Genomic DNA, 15932 nt, shown 5'->3' on the forward strand with positions numbered 1-15932 from the left:
TATGTATGTATTTTATAAGAATAATTCCAAAAACTATCTCTCTTTTTTTAGGTGTCGCTATTACTCTACTTGATTTCACTTTTTGTTAATTTTTTTTTAGGTACTAGCCAGGCTGCCGATTGTGGTTCGAGGAAAGCGCATTTGTTTATATAAATTTTTGTTTGTTTTTGGGTTTTTTTTTTTTGGTTTTAATATTGGTTTTAAATCAATCCCTGAGTGCATTTTACTTTGCATGTAATTGCGTAGTTGCTAAATCAACTGCTGGTGTTGGCTGTGGCTTTTTTTTGTCTTTTGGCTCATCAATTAGTTGGTGTGGTGAGTGTGTGTCTGTGTGGCTCTGTTGTCTGCTTGATTATTGCCTGCGAGTGCCATAATTGATTCGACTAATTACAATACCTAGTTTCATTACAAATATATACGAATAGCAGTGGCGTGCTATTGGCTTTGAATCCGGGTTACTTTTTTGAGCGCAAACGGTGCATGGAAGATAAAGGGGACGTGTCTCGAGTTGGAAAAATCTCCTGCGCCTAATCATATCTATATCAAGTATCAAAGTTCGAACATTTAACATTCAGTATTCAATAATTATTCGATAGGTTCTTTATTGGTGTTTCGATTGCTGGGAGGGGCCTTACGGTGAGCTCTAGTAAGTATCTACAAAAGTTATTTTTGCAAGCCCTTCTCTGAGCCGAAAATATATGCTTCTCAACGAGGCATCTCCTCATCATCATCATCATCATCGTCTGGTTGTTTTGTTTTTTGTTTTTAATTTATTTGGTTTGTATAATTAGTATATAGAGTTATGTATAAATACAATTGAATTATAGTACGTATGTGTGTGTATATATCGGGGGATCAAACTGCATACGCTTTAGCTCTAGTATTAATACATTAATAATACAATTTGTAATTGCAAAGATAACTAACAATATGTATATACTTATACAAGTACAATTTATCAATTTAATATTTATAATAATCTTGTATATCGGTATATGCAGGTTCTCTAATCAAATTTCATTTTGTTCAGCATTGCTAACATTTTTGGTTTCATTTTTTAATTATTATTTTTTGTTTTTTGTTATATATTATCCCGTCAACGAGTCCTTTCCCCACCCTCACCGTCTCCAATACCAATAATCCAACGACTATTTTTTTTTTAGCGAATTAACAAGGTTTGGTTGTTCTGCCAACTAATTAACTAATTTTCATGCACTTCATAAGAATATATTCTTTTGTTTTAACTGCTTTCTTGTTTGCTATGCCGATTTATCATTTAGCTAATTGGTTTCGAGGGGATCGGGCGACCCTGCCACTCCCGTAAAAGTATGCTACACAATGTTCAACAAAACTTGCGGCAAGTCAATCGATAAACGACAACATCGAAAGTTATGCGCAAGTAAACAAATATTACTTATCAAGAAAACAAAATACGTTCTATAAAATCTATAAAAACTTCACAAGTGTGTGTAACTATCTTTAATTATATATAAGTATATGCTATGGTGGCTGTTCACTGTCTCTAGACAGCTACAATGGCCGCCATCTACGAGGCAGTCGGCACAGGATTGAAATAATGCAGGCCATTGGTCTGAAAAATAAATAATAATATTTAATATAAAATATATTTTATTAAAATATATATCTGATTAACTTACCGCCATGTCGTATTCAGTGATGTAGGCGGGAATTTCCAGCTGATCCTTTGTGATGGCCGAGTATAGGTGCTCCACACCCGGCAGCGAATGCACTTTGGCTTTGATGGCTGGCGCCATGAAAGTGGTGAACCACCAGGTCATCATTTTAGTCCAGAACGTGGGGTGCACAATATAGAAGGCCTTAAGGTTTTTCTTGTATCTGAAAAGGGGTTTAAGTTAAATTGGTTTTTGTAGAAAATATGCTTTTAGGAAACCTACTTGTAGGGCAAGACACTGTAGACCTCACGGAGCCAGTGAAGCGATGGATAGTTGCTCGTGGATGTCAGCGTGTGGAAGTACGAGATGACATAGTCTCCTTTAACGATGGGATCCAGTAGCTTAATCAGATATAGCAAGGCCTAAACAACATATTCATTAAAATTTGTATTTAAACATTAATTTTTAATATAAAGACTACCTTCTCAAGGTCAATGTTCTGGGCGGGAAACCATTTTCCGCAGAACACAATCACAGGCCGGCCCAGGCGGTCAACGCCGCTCTGGTAAAGGCAGCCAATGCCCGAGACCTCCGACAAGTCTTCCACTTGGGCCCGACGTAAAAGACGTTCATACCTAAAAAAAACATACAATTTTTAATGAAATATAATATCTCTACACATCTCGATATCTCGACATATTGAGTGTTGAAATTGACGTTGGAGTAGTTCGATCGATTATTATGTGGGGACACGCAATTTTATATGTATATTCCATATAAGCATTAAATGACAGCCCCACTGTCTGACTCTACTTTAATTCACCTTGGCCGACTGCTTGGAATTCATTTAGCAGAAAGCTCAGCAAGTCATGATTATCCGCGTGGCGAATTATAAATCTGAAAGGCGTGCTAAGCCTATGCTTTAGTTTTATTTAGCAGGTGTGCTAAACTCAAGGCAAATGTTTACCAGATAAACGCACAAAAATAGAATGGGATTTGGAGAGAAGCATCAGGGGGAAATGGGTCAAATCGACTATAAATGGAAAATAGAAATCTCGATTCAATTGCCCAGCGAACTAAGGCGCACTTGGGCAGGTGAGTCATTGTACGAATGGGTCGGCAAATCCATTTGTCTAGAAGCCAATTTCCATTCTAATTGGAATTTCAAATGTGCGAAAAGTTGTGCCAAAATGATTAACAACTTTCGACAGCTCACGCCGAAATACAAGATTCATTAAGCAGTTAATTGAACACCGCAGGCCCACAAGTGAGTCAATTTCAGGTGACTATAGGCTGTGATTAAGGGGGGCGAGTTGGGATTGTAGATGTACGATAATAAGTGATGTGATGTTTCCCAGCCTCGTGCCGCAATAAACTCCGGTAGCAGCAACCGATAAGCCATTTACGACTGCAGAGCAGCTAATGCAGATAAAAATGTGACGCATTGTGACGCAGTCTTAGCCAAGTTAATCATAGTCTTGGGTTCACTGTTTGCCCAGTTAAAGATACAGATACAGAATTGCGGATGCGGATTGCGGATTGCGGATATAAGGTGGTTAGAGGGGTAGAGTAGGGGTATGGTGTTTGTTACTCCCCCGAATGTGATTATCGCGTGAAAAATACAATGAATTTTTAAGCGCAATGCTAATCCATCGAATAAATCTCACACTTTAACAAGTCAGAGAGTCAGAGTCAGAGTCAGCGCAGCAGAAAAGTAATAACATTATTATTAGATCACAGTTTCTGTCATCCCCCAGTACGTTGCATGTTATTATTGTTCACTGGCACGTACAAAGGGAAACAAGGCCAAAAAAGGAAATGTTTTATTTTTAAAATCACCAATGCACTCATGGTGGGACAGTGGGTTGAAGGTTGTCGCTGGCTCGGTGGGGTTGGGTGGTTGAGGGCGTTCAATACGATGTCATGGGCAAAAAACTGAATGCAGGAAGGACTATAAATAGAATTCATATCAGTTCCTCGGAAAGGAACAAAGTGATTCCACCAACATTAATGGCCTGCCCGAAAGAAGGTTAAAAAAGATTCAAACTTCGAGTGTAATGCACCGCCCACCACCCACCACCCACGACTGACGTCATTAAGGCGCCCCCTAGTTAGGAGCTATTGTTTACAGCAAGAAGGGGGTGGCAATCACCCCCATCCCTACGTTGAAGGCCTGTCGGCCTCCGTGACTGACACGTTTCAATTTACTCGGAACTCGGAACCGTCTCCGGCTCTGGGCTCTGACTTCTCTCTTCCGGCGCCCCTCTTTCCGTATATATGTAGGTACCTTTCCTCCGGCGTTTCCATTAGCTCATCGGGCAGGACGTCGTTCATGTCGCCCGTGGTCTCCTGCAAGTTGCTGGATCCCAAGTCAATCGACGTCATTCCTTCCAGCATTGTCATAGTTTATACTCGAACGTAAAAGTAGTTCTTGTTAGGTGGGTGGCACTGTTCCTTGTTCCCTTTTTCCCTTTCCGATGACTTTGGCGTCCGCCTCTCTGCTCTGGACTGGGGCTGGCTCTTTGCACAATTACGTTTTATCGATTTTAAGTCAAAATATGTTGAAATTTTCAGTTTTATTGCAGCCTTTTGCGACTTGTTTTCGAACCGATTTTGTATTCAATTGACGCACTAAATTGTCTATCGCTTGAGGATTGTGAGTGTGTGTTTTGGTTTCTTTTTCTCCGCCGATATATTCGCCAAAAATAAATGTATAAATAGTTCGGGGTGCTTTCAAAATTATTAAAGTGAATGTTGGGGCAGCTTATTGGCCAGACTTTTGCGTTTTTCTTTGAAATTCTTAGAACGGAAGCCGCGCGTGGAAATGCAAAAATAGTTTTTCGCTTCTGCTTTAGGCAATCGGTGTGTGATTTTATGGATTTATCTCCGATCTATACTATATATATGGGAATTGGCGCCGCTATATCTGGTTAGATCGATGCACGTCCGTTCGCCGCGAGTTGCGCCTTTCGAATGAGCGGACAGTCGGCGAGTTGCGCTCCTCTTGAATGCTTTTTTTTTTGCCGCCCCATCTGTGGGTGTGCGCGCGTGTAGGTGCCCCAAACAGCAGCCCCCCAAAGGAGAAAAGAGGAGAGAGCATAGCGGAGGGACAGAGAGAGAGAGAGAGAGAGAGAGAGAGAGCGGCGCAGATGGCGACGTCGCCGTGAAAGGAAGGCGAAGAAAGCTCTCAGAGATACTCTCTTGCACAGAGAGAAATTATATTCCTCAAGAAAATAATTTAATAAATAAAATTGTTAATTTAATTTTTTTTATTAAATATTTTTAACTTCATTTATTTCTTCCTTCCTACTTTACTTATCCCCAAGATTATAATTTAATAAATAAAGCTATTAAAAGAAGCCTATCTTATGTTTCCTCTATACAATATTTTATTTATTATTTTTTTAAATTAAATAATTCCCAAATATTCTACACTAATTTCTTTCACTGTGCTTTCTCTCTCATCTACTCTCACTCTTTGAGCTTGCGCCCTTTCGCCTGTTCAATGACATCAGTTACAACACCGATAAGAGCCAAGACAGTAACGGTAATAACAATAAGCCAAGGACACGCCAACCGCTACTTTATTTACCCAAATGCCAGTTGGCTAAAACAAAACTGTCCAAAATATGAAATCCGTTCAAATGTTTGCCTTTGTCAGTTGGAAAGCTAAATGCGCAAAAAACGAACACACACGAATTCTATTTCGGTTCTTCCCTCCAACCATCCAACAATTCATCCATCCAACCCACCCATCCAACTGACCCATCACGAAAATAAAACCATGGCAGTTACGCACGCATTCAATGTGCAACATTTCCATCACAGTAGTAAACAACAAACAATGAGGAAAGTGAGTCATGGACGTGGCCCCAGATTGATTCTAAATTAAAGACGATGAAGAAGAAACGGCACAGTAGGGTGCATTCCCCTCTCACGCACTCAAAAAAAAAAGAAAAATGTAAAATTCAAAACCAGGAAGAGGTGCCAACATGTCAACATCCCACCGCATCTCACACTCGGTTGAATAAATTAAGTTGCCTGTGAGATGTTACATTTAAATGTCTACAAAATGTGCGAACTGGAGAGGCAGTTGTGCGGTTTCATTCAATGAACTGCAACGGTTCGATATTCTGATTATACTGGAACTGCCACTGGCCGATCCGGTTACTTTCAGATCCCCACTCGTACCACCCGCGCTCATCCCAGACCCACTTGTCATTTTAATTATTTTAATTACGGGAATCAACAATATTTTTTGGTGTGATTGTTAATCGTGTTGACATTTATCATTTTCATGGGGATTTATTTTGAGAAACATAATATAGAATATTTAAAATATTAAAAATATTAGCAGAGGAATTAGTAGAGCGTTTTCCTGAAAGTGTCGACTATCTGTACTTTATCTTTAGAGCTTTTGTCATGGACATTATCTCGGCCATGTGATGGAAAGTAAATATTCATAAATATTAGAGTTTTATTTCGCGACTCACGTAAAATGGAAAAATAAATATTTTGCTTGCTTGAAATAAATGAATTTTTTTAAAGACCAATAAGGATTTTAGTTTTTGAACCTTTTAGGATATCTGAGCCCCAAGTGCCTCGTAAAAGACAATCAACTCTTATTTTAGACCTGCCCCCGAAAAAAGTGACCACTGGCCATCACGCAATTGCTCTTCAATTCGGGGGCGTCATGCAAGTTGTGACGCCACCAGGTTCTCCATTCATACGTCATAGGTCACGACGTCTAGGACTTGGTGAACCCTTAAAATAATAAAACACTTGCTCCGTCCAATTAGCATTATGCAGGACGATGGGCAGGCACACTCCACTCCTGGCCCCTTGAATTCTATTTGAGCCTGAGCTCCTAGATTGCGTGCCACGAGTCTCTAAAATTTCGTCAAGCGCCGGAATTTACATAGAACGAGTGGAGTTGGGAGTAGGGTGTAAGGGTGCAGAGGAAAGGCATTTGTCAGACGGTTAAGATATTTCCGGCATGCTCTTGTAATAAATATGCTGGGCTAGAGGGCTCCGTTACGAGGTGTTTATTGGGAAAGAGAACTGGGGGGGTCTGCGTGACTTGCCAGCAGTTTTATGAACTGCAGAAGTTCCCACACTCAAGACTCTAGACTGTAATCTAATATCATAGATGATAAAGGGGTTGCCATAACAAACATAATCCAATGATCACTATTGCGGTTTCCATTCTCAATTATCTAAAATACAAATGCTGTAAAGTTCTCAGAGAAGCACTCACCTTTCCTGATGCTCGATTCCCTCCACACCCTCCGATATGACATTCTCATAAACCCCAGCACGTGGACGATCACTTAGCAGATGCTGCCGGTCCAGGTCGCGCTGAAAGGAAATAATTGAAACAATGGGATTAATAAACTTATTCCATTTTAAAATGAATAAGACCCACCTGCAGCTGGGCTTGTAAGCCACTGCTATAGGAATTTAGGCTAAGACCATTCATGTCCCGAGCTCCATACTCCAGATCCGAACTATTGCCTTCCATATCGTGTGGACTGACGTCGGAATCGTCGTCGGCTGTAAAAGATACAAAGAAATGTAAACATTATTAATTATATAATTAAAGTATAAATAGGTTTCTGATATTTTACATGAGAATTCAAAGGAATTGTTTATCATTCTGCTTCTGAGCTTCTGAGTTTCTGAGTCTGGTTCAAACTTTGCGAAATGCGAAATGTGAGTTGAACTGAACGACAAGCTCTTCCCAAATGAGACGATAAAGCGAGCCGTTAAACGCACGAGCGTTGAGCAAAAAAACTGGATGCTGCCCAAGTCCCCGCGCCCTGCTCGCTCTCAGTATTCTCCACATTTCTCGCGAGAGATAAACTGATAACTCGAACGCTGTGCGGGACATGATTTGGGCCAAGATGGAGCTCGGCCGGGCCAAGCACACGCACCCACACTCACGAAACGCCGCCAAATGAGTGACACTCGTCGTGATAAGCGGTCGGTAGACGGTAGACGGCCAAATGAACTAACTTTTTGTTGATTAACTAACGTAATGGGAGTGGGTGTGGGAGTGTCTCTTCTTTCAACAAAGAACTGCGGCTGTAATCAAAAACATTTCTTAATTCAGATCGGATTAAACGATCAACAAAGTAAATAGGCATTTTCTTTCCTTGTCGGCTTAAAAGACTTTAAATAAATATTATTCTCTAATTTATTATTATTCCATTATTTTAGAGGTCTTTTTAAAGCCGTTTAGCCTTATAGCCTTGAATTTATTAGAATTTAATATAATCTACATTTTTTAATAGGTTTTAAAACCAGATTTTTTATAAAACCTTTAATTATTTTTTGGCTAAAATTATACACTTTATTTTGCACATTTTTGACGCTGAAAAGTATGCTACTTAAAATTGTTAGAATTTCAAAGCCACCAGCTTTCTGTCACTCTTCACTCGCAGCCATCATACTATTTTCCTTTTCACTTCCGTAATAATGGTGTTTTATAAATTTTAGTAATTAGTAACTATTCTGCCTTGAAACTTACAATTTAGACAAAAAGTATTCACTGAAATAACCAAAATTCTTGAATAATTCGCGAACAATCGAATGCAACTACTGGCAAGTGACCCGCACACGACCGACTTTGCAGCGAAACTGAAACCCTACAAGTGTTTCTTGTCAGTCAACATAGCTGACTAACGAATTTTTGCATATATTCCACTTGTTTGTTTTTGTTTTGGTTGGACTCAGAGCCACTCTAATCTTATCGACAATGGAATTGTGTATTCTCCATACGGCGGAATCATTGCCACGATAAGATGCCTTATCATCGACAGTCGATTGATAAGCCGGCACTGAGTAAACAGTGACGAAAGTCAAGTGCACAGAAAACAATAACTAATTAACTTTCACTTTAAAAATAAATATTTTATTAAATAATACTCCAATACTTACTCTGGCGATGCCGCATGTGGACACTGTGCTGGGGATTGCGTATAATGCGTATCTGGCGATCGGGATCCGGATGCTGGGGCTCCCCGAACTCTCCACCAATATCCTTGGGCAGCTGCCACAGGGCACTGCGCTCCTCCAGCTGATCCCGGGGGAAGTACAGTGGGGCCAGGACCTCATAGGTGCCACGTTCGCTGCTGGCCACGCACAGTATCACAACCTGTAGCGTGCACTTATCCAGATAGCGGCGAATGGTACCTGTCGATAAAAATTTATTAATCCTGAGACTAAAAAAATCCATATCCGGTACTCACGCAGGGCAATATGGGCGGCCACATCCGCTGGAAAGCTTTTCTGGTGGGCACTGATGTTGCACAAAGCGATGGTGTGAAGATTCAGTTCCTTCGCCTTGCACAGAACATTTCTGGAGAAAAGGATGTTTATAAAATATTATTTTGTTAAAAAAAAATATTTAAATATGTCATAAATAGTAGTATAATAAACAAGTATTAAATTTTTTATTTGCATAGACCTAGTACTTAAAAATGTTATGTGATTTTCAAATGACATGTCTTGACTCATTGTTTGATTTGTTAACCAATTTCAGAAAACACAAGCTGAGGCTTAAGTCATCAAACTTGAAGCAAAAATTTGAAGAATACAAAAACCTCAAACCACTATCTTTTAAGAAGATGAGCTACAAATATCAGTTACTTAAAGTTACTAAAACATTTATTAAAATAGGATTAAAGGCGCAAGACATGAAATGAAAATTTTAATCTATAAACTTGGAGTAAATAGAGGTCTCCGCCTCCATGAGTCTATAATCTAACAAACAGCTTATAAATTAATTTATTTATACTTATAATTAGCTGATTGTTTTTCTTATATATAGTATTACCTGTAACAACAATGCAGTGTGTTTTCAGCCGCCGTCTTGAACTTCTCCCTGTACACTGGTGCCACAGTATGCAGCACATATTTAGCGGGCAGATTGTATCCACGCGTGATGCGCACATCCCCAGTGCGGCACTCTAAAAAGGGATTTACAGTTAGTTCTATAAAGGATCTATAAAATATATATATTTAGGCCAAAACTTACCCTTCACAGTAGTGCTCAGCTCCTCTCGCAGCTGGTTTCCAGCCACGGCGAAGATGCGCTCCGATATGCTATTGCTTTCAGTCAGAGTCTCATCGCTGGTGTTTGTGATGGCGTCCACCTCCAAAGTGGTCATGTCACCATCCCTAAAATATTAAAAACAAATATTAAACTATTTAAGAAAATAAAGAAAAATCTTACCAAATTATAAAGCGATTGTTGACATCTTTGGACAAAGGGAACGGACTGCGATTGTGGCGGGGTCCGCCCAAACTGGAATAGTCGGTGATCGGCAGCCGTGTGTCTGTTTTCTGTGAGCCACCCCAGGTGGCCAGGTTGTCCAGTTTGATGAGCTAAAAAGAGCAATCATTTATATATTTTATCTTTAAACAAAACTTTCCGAAACACTTACACATGAGTTGGAGCTGGATTCGAATGCCTTGAAGTCCACATTTGAGTTCGTGTCGAGACGCATTGCTCTGGGGATGGGAACAATTTAAAAACAAATTAGTTAAAAGTCTCACAAAAAGTGGGTAGTGAGTCATGTGTGTCGATCGGAGATCTGTCCACCACCGGCCTTATTTAGTTAACCGCAAAAGCCATTTCCATTGAGGTCGGGAGTTCTGTTTACAGTCAACTCTTTATTTCTGGCCAGAGCCAGTTTCAACCTGAACACAGGTGGGTATGAGTTATCACTAACTGTTGAGAACTCTGCAAAGCCAGCAGACACCTTGATTTTTCTACAAATCCATCCAAAGCTGAAGCGTAGTGAATGAAAACTATAAATATTTACTTTCTAATTGTCATCGTTAGATGTCATCACGTACACGGAAGATCTTAATTCGCGGGTAAACACAAAAAAAAAAATAAAGGTAAGGTGGAAGGTGGAAGGGAACAATCTGAGATCCCAGTCTATTGTGGCGGGTGTGAGTGCGAACTGAGACTGGAGAATACTGTCAGATACAAAAGGGCTGTCCCGCCCAGCACCTCTCAGCTTCCGCTCTGGCCTACACGCTCCCCATGTGCGTCACTAGCCGAGTTAAAGGTGAAAAACAAAAGCAACAAAATAGCACAGTTTCTGGCTGGCTAAAAAAAAAATAATCAAGTAAAATGTGCAAACTGCAGCTGCGCTCTTAATTGCCATATCAGCTTGAAAAGGGGCTGCCACCACGCCCACCAATTGAACCCAGTGGCGCCCTTTAACCTTTCGAACAAAAACCTAAAAACAATGCCGGATGCCAAGACGCTGTGACCTGAATTGGCTTCTCGCCCGGGGTATTAAACCCATATAGTATACTTTCTATACAACCAGGTGGATCCTATTGTTGTGGATATGTGTCAAGTGATTCTGTGTTATCAGAAAAAACTTTCCATAGACCTATTGTACCTCCCAGCACTTGGGTAAACATTACGGATTTGAAGGCTATGAGTGGCTATGAGTTATCTGTTAGAGGTTTCAATCATACTATGAATATAAAATATTATAAAATGATCTCAAGCTTCAAATAAAAATATTGGCATTAAAATCAATCAGAAATACAAGGACAATTCAGAAAGGTGACGAAGTCTAGACATAGGATGAGTTATCTGTTAGAGGTTTCAATTATACTATGAGTATAACAAATTATAAACTGATCTGAAGCTTTAAATAAAAATATTAGCTTTAAAATCAATCAAAACAACAAAGACAATTCATAGAGGTGACGAATACTAGACCTAGGATTGTCAATTATCTACCTTAGTATAACAAACCCTGAAGTCAACCGAGTTCCAAGAATTTTTAAAATCTTTATAGACATTTTAAACGAGATCACCACAAATAAGATAAGATACTAGAATGTTGTAAACACGGAACAAGATACATATTTTCTTAGAAGGTTCTACCAACGTCTATAAACAGAAACATTCCTTACATATTCTAGTAGATGCCATTTGAATCGTCATTTCAATTTCCATATACTATTGGATAAATAGCAATTAGTTGAACATTTAAATGTTCTTAATGGGGCTTTACGTGATCAGTCTTACATAAGCTTGGCCCCCCGGGGGATGGTTTCTCGGTTCGACACCCTGTATACAAGTCGGACTGGTCTCCAGCACCAGCAATCAATTTGATAAATATTTTGTTATTATTTCGCTTCATTCAACTACAGCCAACAGAAAACCAAATGACGTCGCAACTGAGTTGGACTCTTGATTAGATTCCATAGCCGCCCACTGCCAGACTATACTGACTTGGCTATAACCGCTTGTCTCACGTTTGTGGAGAAACAAATAAACAAAGTCCCATTGGTATACTCAAAAAAATATTAGTAATTTAACAGAGAATCTAACATCTTCTAGAGGATTTTTATTTATTAATTAAACCTTTCTTATTTCACTTAATAAACGCTCTGTTAACACATGTTTTGAATTTGTAAGATTAGGAGATAACTGAGTCCTGAAATTTATTATTTCAGACCTGCCTGCAAGTGTATACTTGGAAGTGGCTCTGGAAGATATGCTTTTAAGCTGCAGCCAAGTGGCAGGCCGGCTTCTGGCCGATAACTGGCTCTCCAGCCATTCCCCGGATTGCAATGCACTATGAGCAATCACGGCTAACAAAACATTCCCCCTTCCCAAGCCTTAGGCCCTTTGGCTCTGACACATGTGTGCTTCTCTGCCTCCGAAGGCCTCGCCTTGATTTGTCTTGCCAGCCAGTTGGCGTGCCCGAGTCAATTACATTATTTCAACTGTGCTGCATGACATGATTTCTGTCGTCTCCCGTGGAGATAAAGGTGGGCTGGATTCCAGATACAACTCATACCCTCAAATACTGAGTAGTTGCAGTCGGAAAAAAAAATAAATATTGATGCAGTACGATGAGTTGGTTGGATGAGTAATTGAAATCTTTTTTCTTATAATCAAGCTGATACCTTTCCTCTAAGAGTATTTGCTTGTCCAACCTCCTCGGCCCACATGAATTGCATATATGGGAATTGGTTTCAGAAGCTCTTGACGCCCTTAGCTGGGGGATGGCACCTGGGCCACCCCTTTCTCATTTTTGGCCAGCAATGTTGGCAGCAAACTTTGTTTACGCTACACGCTCAATCCGCCAAACTGTTGCATAATAAATGCGAAATTGTCGCCCACATGCCAAGGCCTCTCCATCGAGCTGGGCATGTTCCCAAAAAAAAAAAAAACCCAAAAACAAAAAAAAATATAAAAAAAAACTTGGCTTTTGTTGGCGTCGTGGGGCATGTAAAACTACAGGAGGAGGCACTGCCAGAAGTAGTGGCAACAAATCCAACTGGGCTGCGCTTGGCACGGAACGAAACGTAATACGAAATCGGAGGTAAAGTAACAAAGTCCCATACAGGCTTCTGTACTCCCCCCCCCAAATACAATGGTATTATTAAGTATACGTATGTTACGTATACGCCGTGTGTGTTTGGTGTGCAGGTTGTTGGCATTGTCCCTTGCCTTTTGATCTCTGGCCCCGAGAACAGAGCCAAATCCGAGGGAAAAAACAAACCCAGTGGCAGTACCAGTCGGGAAGCGGTCCGCGATTTGTGTATCTTTGGAATTCAGCGTCAAGTCACCAACGTCCAAATATTTGTTGTTTATATTTATTTCGGATGCGTCATAGTCCCAGCCCAGCCCCGGCCTCGACTGTTGGCCATGTTTGGCTTTTGTAGCGTTCTTCCAATCATTAGCCCGCTTGCCGATTCTCAGCTTGGCTCTAAAACAATACCATGAAGCCTCCACTGACGTCACCTCCTCATCCGAGTCTAATTTAAAGCAAAAAAAAAATAACAAAAAAAGCATTGTTAACCAAACGAGTAAATTGCAGCCATTTTCCGACATTTTCCTAGCCACATTATCTCCCAACTAAATTGTGTCAAATTGTCGTTTTCCCTCCCGCCCCCCGAAAGCTAATTATAATTCGCAGCAATTCCAGAATGTTGACACAGGACTTCCACTATCTATCTGTTTGGAGAACCTGAACCTGAACCACTGCACTTGTACTATATAAATATAATCCAGCAACTGCTGGAGCATTAAATGAATGGTCAAATACTTTGCTTTGGCATGTTTTCGTTTTCGTATAATTGTTCCATTTCGATTATTGCCGCTTTGGTTGTCGTGCTCGGCCAGCTCCAATGACCCCAATAAGCTGGCCAAACAATAACTCCACTGTTATGCCAAATGGCTGGGGAAATTACAATTCTATTAAGAAAATTCCACATACATATGTACGCATATCGAATGGCGGCGGGAAATACTAAAACGCTTATTAATATTTGTCAGTTATGGGAGGGGGATTGGGGAGCTAGCACTGTGGGGCTAAATTATCTGAAAAAGTACACTCTTGTTAGCTTTTTTGTAGGTCGGTATTGTGAATATTTTACAACCCTTCAGAAACTTAAACATCAATTTTCTTTATTTCCCTTTATTTTTTTTGTGGAAAGTACTAAGCAATTACTTGGCCCATTGTGATTGCTCCGTTGTTGTCTCAAAGCAATTTCAATATAGCTTGATAATTGAGCTGCAGTTGGAGTAGCTAACAGGAGGGAGGGATCTACGGTTGTGGCAATTAACTGGGTGCCTCAGAGGGATCGGAAACCCACGCAGCTGGCCACCGGAATTTGGATTGATGGCCACTGGTCGGGGGGAGACTGCAGTCATATTTGATATTCAGCACACGGAGGGAAAATTTCAAGGAAAATCCGCAGTTCTGGCCCGAAGAACCTGCGCCCCAAAAACACCAACTTTCTGGCTCAATCAATTGCTATGCCCCACGCTTATTTATGTATTTTCGTATAAATTTCTAATGCATTCGTAACCAATGTTGCAGCACGTACAAAGTAACACAAAAAACAAAAAAAATATATATAAAAGGCAAGCGTAAAATGGCTAAAACCCATAAGGAGAAGGGGCTAAAAGTGCTTCGAGGTAAATGTTGTCAGTGGATAAACCTGTCACTAAATGAACTTTACGCCACCCACATCACAAACTTCTACCAACTCGCTATTAAGCTCAAATCATAAATAATTAGTGGCTACACTGAGAGTTTTTTTTAACTATGAAGTGTCATTAATTTCCTCTAAATGTTTGTTCATTTTTTTAGCACTCTTTTCTGGGAATCACTTTTTTCAATTGCTTCAATTCCTACTCGTCAATTATCATATCTGAGAGATTATAATAATAACTTTTAGATAAATAGATATTTCTTTGTATGTAGTTGTCTCGTGTGCCACCCCTTTGTGGTCACCCCGCTCTGCAGAGCTGAGAATTGGAAGTTGCACAAGCTCGGCTCTTGAAGGTTATTCCACTATTTTTTTTTTTTTTATTCAAAAACTTTGAGTGTGTGCGCGTGTCTCCCCGTAATTGCCTCTGTATGTGTGTGTGTGTGTAGGTGGGTGGGTGGTGTATTTATATTCACCCTGTCGTTGTCAAAGAACGCTTTCTGCTTTCCAAAAAAAGAAATAAAATCAAAATACTGGTTATTGTATAATCGGGAATTAAGGTGGCAATTAGACTGGCCTCGATTTCAAAAAATGCACATAAACTGTTTTTTTTCGAAAAAGAAGACTGACACTTACTGGCTGATACAACTCGTATACCGTTAAGCGGGTAAAAAAAAGGGGGGTCGTGGGTGGAGATAAAAAGAAAACGCGGTAGTTGGCTGACGGTGGTAGGCGCGGCGGTGCTTCAGGTAAGCTTCTCTGTATGGGTGAGTCGGTAAATATATGTGTGTGTGTGTATGTATGTATGTGTAAAGCTAGCGTGTGTAGTACAACAGGGCACGTGTAACAATGTGTGTGTATATTTGCAATCCAAACTTTACGGGCTTTACGCACTCGCTGTGTCAATCAATGAATCAAACTCGAACTCCACTCTCAACTGGCTTTTATCACTTGCTTTTGTTTTCCTTTTTTATTATGCTGGTCCACTTATTTTCTGGTCTTCTTGTTTAATAAACTTGTTTTGAGTAACAACTTCACTTTGTGCACTGTGTTTTTAGGGGCTGGTGTGTCTGTGTGGGTGTGTGTTTATGTCCGTGTGTTTTGTGTGTTGCAAGTTTCTGTGGCTCTTGGCTTAAACCGAATCGCTTCTCTTGGCCACCTCTCGTCTGTAATTCGCGTTCGACAGTGAAGCAGGCGAAAGCTTTCGGGCCAGCTTTAAACTTTTACAAACTTGGTGGCAGTGTGGACGCGGTTTAAGCCAACAAAAATCCGTTATTTTTTTTCAAGAGATGCAAAAATATTTGTGAAATCTGA

General features: G+C 40.2%; 1 protein-coding gene across 5 annotated transcripts; it reads right to left on the bottom strand.

The window, feature by feature from the left end:
• Positions 1 to 1088: 1088 nt before the first annotated feature.
• On the bottom strand, positions 1089 to 15828 carry LOC6494559 (protein GDAP2 homolog). Of its 5 annotated transcripts, none has more exons than XM_001960068.4 (13): positions 15513 to 15828; positions 10082 to 10148; positions 9871 to 10022; positions 9673 to 9815; positions 9472 to 9604; positions 8885 to 8994; positions 8574 to 8828; positions 7060 to 7187; positions 6892 to 6992; positions 2116 to 2269; positions 1917 to 2056; positions 1659 to 1857; positions 1089 to 1591 (listed from the first exon to the last, which is right to left on the bottom strand). In XM_001960068.4, the coding sequence occupies exons 2-13, from the start codon at positions 10142 to 10144 to the stop codon at positions 1547 to 1549; spliced, it is 1623 nt and encodes a 540-aa protein (XP_001960104.1). In that variant the 5' UTR covers positions 10145 to 10148; positions 15513 to 15828; the 3' UTR covers positions 1089 to 1546. The 5 variants fall into 5 exon arrangements, with proteins under 5 accessions (XP_001960104.1, XP_044571344.1, XP_014762839.1 ...); XM_044715409.1 differs by lacking the exon at positions 15513 to 15828 and adding an exon at positions 10463 to 10589; XM_014907353.3 differs by lacking the exons at positions 8574 to 8828; positions 8885 to 8994; positions 9472 to 9604; ... (2 more) ...; positions 10082 to 10148; positions 15513 to 15828 and adding an exon at positions 8164 to 8281.
• Between the last annotated feature and the right edge of the window lie 104 nt (positions 15829 to 15932).

Source organism: Drosophila ananassae, chromosome 3L (genome assembly GCF_017639315.1).
Source record: "Drosophila ananassae strain 14024-0371.13 chromosome 3L, ASM1763931v2, whole genome shotgun sequence".
NCBI lineage: Eukaryota > Metazoa > Arthropoda > Insecta > Diptera > Drosophilidae > Drosophila > Drosophila ananassae.

Coding starts and splice junctions, on each gene's coding strand:
- LOC6494559 (XM_044715409.1), bottom strand. Junction 8,995..9,471: donor ACACTGCATTGTTGTTACAG/GTAATACTATAT, acceptor CCTTTTCTCCAG/AAATGTTCTGTGCAAGGCGA. Junction 1,858..1,916: donor TACAGTGTCTTGCCCTACAA/GTAGGTTTCCTA, acceptor ACCCCTTTTCAG/ATACAAGAAAAACCTTAAGG.